The 6,000-nt window shown below is 36.2% G+C and overlaps 1 protein-coding gene across 1 annotated transcript in view; it reads right to left on the bottom strand.

The window, feature by feature from the left end:
• Nucleotides 1-5,462: 5,462 nt before the first annotated feature.
• Nucleotides 5,463-6,000, bottom strand: part of LOC107702329 (tumor suppressor candidate 3-like) — a 90,392-nt gene continuing 89,854 nt past the window's right edge. Inside the window, exon 10 of the mRNA XM_016504609.1 lies at nt 5,463-5,599. Coding sequence (XP_016360095.1) covers nt 5,584-5,599 — 16 coding nt within the window. The 3' untranslated portion in view covers nt 5,463-5,583. The remainder of the gene's footprint in view (nt 5,600-6,000) is intronic.

The raw sequence follows: 6,000 nt of genomic DNA, 5'->3' as shown, positions 1-6,000 counted from the left end.
AAACATATTTCATTACACCAAATACACAAAATAATGTTCTTTTTAGCAGCATCATATGACCCCTTTAAATACTTAATTTAAACTAGAGCGTATTTTTATACTAAAATAGTAATTTTGGATGTCAACTAAATTTGCAGAGAAAACTACTGCAAGTAAGCCATTCATATCTTTGCAATTCCATTTGATGTCACTAGGGGTGCCATAATTACACGCTTCAGCTTTAATATAACATCTTAACAATATTACATTCAAAACAGAGCTGGGGTCTCATTTATAAACGTTGCGTACGCACAAAATGGGCATATAAATTGCGTATGCAATTTTCCATGCACATATCGAGATTTATAAAAAATAAACTTGGCGCAAATATGTACGCACCGCACGGACATTCTAGACCATGGGGTGCCCAAACTCGGTCCTGGAGGGCCGGTGTCCTGCAGAGTTTAGCTCCAACTTGCCTCAACACACCTGCTGGGAAGTTTCTAGTATGCCTAGTAAGAGCTTGATTATCTGGTTCAGGTGTGTCAAATTGGGGTTGGATCTAAATTCTGCAGGACATCGGCCCTCCAGGACTGAGTTTGGGCACCCCTTTTTTAGACCATGCGTACGCACTCTTTTTCCTGGAGTGAGAAAAGTAATGAAGTTAACAACGATTTTAAACTGTTTTCATTTCGATATACACATTTACATTAAATATTCCACTCTAAACAAAAATTCTATGAATTTAGACATTTATAGTGGATGCGCTTGATCAATTTTCCTGTGGCATGCTATGTTTTAATGACAGCGAGGAGTGCTATAGGTGCACAATAATTCATCTTTAAGCTAAACTGCAGATCTCATGTTATGAGAAAATATTTTTAGCGAGATCAATGATCAATGACGCACACTTACTTCAATATTATGGCAGACACTCTATATTCGGTGGTCGAATGGTCCATTGTCCAGTTTGAATAGGTCCAATGATAATAACTTTTACTGTACAGCCACAGCTGCACGGAGGTGTTGATGTCGTGTGAAGGCATCTTCACAACATAATGAAAAATACCACTGTATTTGAAGGATACAACTTCTTTTTTAAAATAGGCTACTTTGTCAGTGACTTGCCGAGCCAGACAATTCTATTTACATTGCAATAAATATAGGCTAAAAATAGCTAAAAGATGTTCACCTTATCAGCAAAACTGCATAAATTAAATTAAATTTGAATTGTTTAAAACAATTGAAATACTGTTTGGCCAGTGGAAAAGAATGGGATCAACTATATTCTAAAATATTTATCCGAGAACTATTTTAAACAGTTTTGTTTTTATGGATATTTTGATATATTTATTCTAAAACATAACAAGGATACTGGATGATTTTTAGCACAAAAAAATTGTGTATGGCAAAAATGGCATTTATAGTCTGTATCTCATATTTCCTTAAAGTCTTGTACCTTTGACGGTGTTATGGTGTCACGTGGATGGGAATATGCATGGAAATGATATGCAGATGTGGTTATGCATAGTAAAACTAGGCGTTGTAAGCTCCATATATGGTTATTTCGGGGAGGAGACAGGGTGGAGATGCACATACGCACAGTCTTCCCCTGACTGGGATTTATAAAGGCATTTTTGCACAGGTTCTGGCGTGCAAAATCTAGCTTTTGTGCATATGTACACTTTTAGGATAAAATCTACGGAGAGTTTTCTAAATGAGAGCCCTGTTCAGTCATGCCAATTTGTAGACCATCCTGGAAAGTTAACACATTCTTGCAACATAAATTACACAGTGCGGTGTATATAGCTGTGCATTTTTCTAATTTGCTAACAGGTAGGCAAATACGAACTTGGCTATAACAGTTTTCCAATTTGTGAACTTGCAGTAGTTTTAGTCCTTATTTAGCAACTCGGAATTCATGTTTGAAGTATTAAATGCATGAAACAAAAACGTGAAAGTCTGTTCAAGTAATGTTAACAACAAACATTATTTTATTCATGAATCCGGAACATCATTAGGAAGTTCCCGAGGGAAACAATAGCTCAAAACTGCCAATTTTCATGTTGGTTTTAGTACTACAAACTGAACAGCTCTGTAAAACGCACGCAGTGTTGCTCAGAGCCAGGTTTATTATAACTGGGAAGTCCAGCAAAACATCAGTTAGCCAAGGGTCTCAGCGTCTAAAGTCCCCTTTGATTTGGGGGAGTGTGTGCGTGCATGTGTACCTATGTAATTACACTCTCTGAAACTTCAAAACATCCTGTCCCTTACCAAAAAGTAGTATACTTCAAGTTTATTTTATTAAGTATACTTAAGTAAAGTTCAAGTATATTTTTTAAGTATACTTTATGTAGTAAGTATACAAATATCAGTGTACTAGTAGTATACTTGTAAGTGTACTATTTCAATACTCCTTGGGACTAAATTGGCCCACTTTCTAGTATATAAAAGTATACTTTTAAGTATAACAGTAGTAAACTTTGAGTACACAACTAGTTTACATCAATATTTTTAGCTTGTACTGCAACTATACTAAAAGTGAACTTATAGGTATACTGATAGTTTTCTAATTAAATAATTGTAGTAGCATTTTAGTACACTTTCAAGTATAGTCTCAGTAAGCTACTAGTTTAGTAGTTTTATACTGCAAGTATAATCGTACGTTTTCTTTAAGTGAACTTTACATCATAATTTAAGTATACTACTAAATATATTTAGACTTTTTCCAAGTATAAGTCAAGTATACTTAAATGTCATTTTAAGTATATTTCTGAGAAGTACAGAAAAAGTAGACTTAAAAGTATACTTTCCTAATTTTTAGTTTAAAAGAAGTATACTAATAGCACACTTGAATAAACTTCTTTTTCGTAAGGGGTTATTTGCAGGGAAATATATAAATAAATAACAAGCCTTGCAATGAAATGCTACTTTCTCAAGATATTTTTGGAGGACATGAGAAGGAAATGCAAATTGTGTTTATGAGTCCCTCAATTGTACTAAAAAAAAAAAATCCGGTTATCCCCTTGAAGATAAGTACTGAAAGTAAGATGACAGTGTGCTGGCAGCTATTAGAATTTCATCCTGAGAATTCCTCTCTGCTATGTGACACCACCTAATGTGACAGAATTAAACCATAATGAGTTAATATCTATCTTGGCTTTTTTTTTTGAGGTTATGAGTCATCTGCATGGTAATGCTCATGTGATGCAACGTCCACGTCTGAACCAGGTGCGACTTGATGGACGAGTGATAAATCCTCTTGAAACCTCTTCCAGTTAAGGGGCCGTTCACACTGACAGTCGCTGTTCTGGGTTCAGCTGTTCATCACATGAGCTCCACCCTCTGCTTCCATTGGTAGTCACCACAAATAATTGCTGCTTATTTGCATAACATTTAATGCTCATTGCAAATAATTTACTTTTGGTCTCTGTGCCATAGCAAACCACAGTTAGTGTTTTTTTTTAAATTTTTTTTTTAGGTTCCTACATTCCTTCTCAACTGATGTATCATTATCTACACTTCCATTGGTTAGTTAATTGCTCCTCATTTGCATAAAGTTGCACATGTTCTCAAAAATGAATGACTCTGGTCGCTTTGTCATTGTAAGCTTGTATGAATAGTGTGAAATTTAATCTTTATTTATTTATTTTTTTCCCTTTAAAGCAGGGTGCACGATTTTGGCCATGATTTGGCCGTCTGAGACACATTTAGCAAATTGTTAAAAAATTCCTCTGATCCTAGGCCAAACTCTGTAGTCTTTGATTGCTAGTTTGATGTGTTTGTGAACAGCCGGATAATAACCATTGCGATTATAATTGACCTAAGTAACCTGCAGTGCAGTGTGGCTTTTCCTATGACAAATCAAGAACCATTTAGGAGCACAGAACTTTATGACACAACTAGTGCGACAACAGCAAACCAACACTTTCTCCACACCCATCATCTTCATTTTTTATTTTCAATACGTAAGCCATAATCAAAATTCTCGTTAAAGCTTACCGTCATCAGTGGAAACATCAGCTTGACCTGCATGTGTTGCTATGACTCTGTAGACAAGCTCTGTCCTAATTACCTTTGTCTTCTGTCTGTTCAACAACCTTCAAAATCCATGCTTTGAAGTACGCTGGGCCAACAAATAGAGACACTGAGGGAACGGGGAGCGGGAGTTGCTTATTAGTGAATGACAAAGAAAAAGAAAGGGGGGGAAAAGTACAAATTGAATTGCCATCTCTTCTCTGCACAAATGAAGGATGAAGTGGTGGCCGCTAATGTCCTTCGACAGCTAAAGAGGAATTACTGCCAGCCTGAATTTTTTCAGTTGTAATGCTGCCGTTGGTTCTGATTTGATGCCCAATACCCTCTTTTCATATTTGCTCGAAGCTACTAATTCAACTGAGCGTCAACAACAGCACTGCTATCATCACCGTGATGTCTAGCTGTGCAGCACCACGTGTTTACATTTGTGTGGCACATCAAAAATGGATTTACTGTGGATTATAAATCATTATAAAAACATGCAAATAATAATTTCTCTATTAAATCGATTTCCAAAAATATAAACCACACACCATGTGCATTAGCAAACATTTTTAATGTTTTGACTGCTACACTCAACAAATTAATTTTATTAATTGAGATTTAAGTATAGCATTAGCACATTTGAAGTAAACATATTTTTGCTCTTAACACAAAAAAGGCTTCTTAGGTGCCTAAATTAGGCTGCGTTACAGACGTCAAATGGCGAGATTAATTATTCAAGCTTACAATCACCAATTAAACGCTCGTTGACAACCAATAAAAAAAAAGTTTTAATGAAGTAGATGTGCCAATAAATGTGTATTAGAAGCTTGCAGGCAGGGTTGACATTATTGTCTATGATGACAGCTAATTTAGATTACATCCTTTAAGGAAATAGGCGGCTTCCAAGAAAAATGTCATGGACGTTATCACCCAGTTCTCTTGTTTGAAGTTCAATAAATATGTTAGTTCTGATATTGGAACAAATTTAATTGGATCGGTGGTAGCCTAGTTGGTTTTAATAAAGAAGATTACAAACCCCTTTCACGACCCAGCTTAAATAAAAGGGGGAAAAATCTAATATTTGAATATTCCTTCATAGATTTCAGAAGAGAGAGAGAGAGAGAGAAAGAGAGAAGGGGAGAAAGTGAGTGATAAGGAGGAAAAAAAGTGACAGAAGGGGACAAAAAGAGGACACAATCTGCTGAGGCGTGCACGATGGCCTCAAGAGAGGTATCGTAAATGGCAATAACAAATAACAGCCTCACACACACACACACACACACACACACACAGAAGAATGCGTGAACACACTCACATACACTTCTCTCCCCACAAAACCTTCAGGATACAATTCTCAATTTGCAATTAAAAATGAAAACTGGTCATATAAGCAAGAAAACATTTCATTTAACTTCAATGGATGCGCACACGCTTGCAGACAGAGCACGCAGTGCATGACAGTGGGTAATAGTTTAGTTTATTTATCTTAGGTTACACATGCAGTGCGTTACAGTCAAACTGTAGTTGAATTCATCCATGAAACCCCAGTGGAACGACAGCTTTTTCTTCCACGGCATGATCTTATTTAATCAGGAAGCTGAAAAAGAGTGAGAAGGAAAAAGAGAAGAGTGTGAATGATGAAATGGTCGCTGACTGGAAGTGACGTCACCGTCTAATCATCATGAGTAGACAGACCTCTAAAGACTGAAACAGGTCATTCGCCGGAGTCTCTACAATTACCAACAGCAACCACAGTTGCTGTACATTTAATGCATTTGATTTGATTCATTAGCTAGCTATTCTGCCTAGGCTGATGTACGTGAACGCTACAGCAAGTAAAAGGAATGTTCCAGTTAGAATACATTTCAGTGCTTTTAAAAGAATCTGTTATGCAAACAAAACATTCTTGTTTACTTCCATTCACGGACTCATTTTTCATTCAGTGAAGCTTGTGAAGACTTTGATGGCTTTTCTTTTCTCCAAACACTGACTATATAG

Source organism: Sinocyclocheilus anshuiensis, unplaced genomic scaffold (genome assembly GCF_001515605.1).
Source record: "Sinocyclocheilus anshuiensis isolate Anshui unplaced genomic scaffold, SAMN03320099.WGS_v1.1 scaffold86, whole genome shotgun sequence".
NCBI classification, from domain to species: domain Eukaryota; kingdom Metazoa; phylum Chordata; class Actinopteri; order Cypriniformes; family Cyprinidae; genus Sinocyclocheilus; species Sinocyclocheilus anshuiensis.
This window is presented reverse-complemented; position numbering and strand designations above follow the sequence as displayed.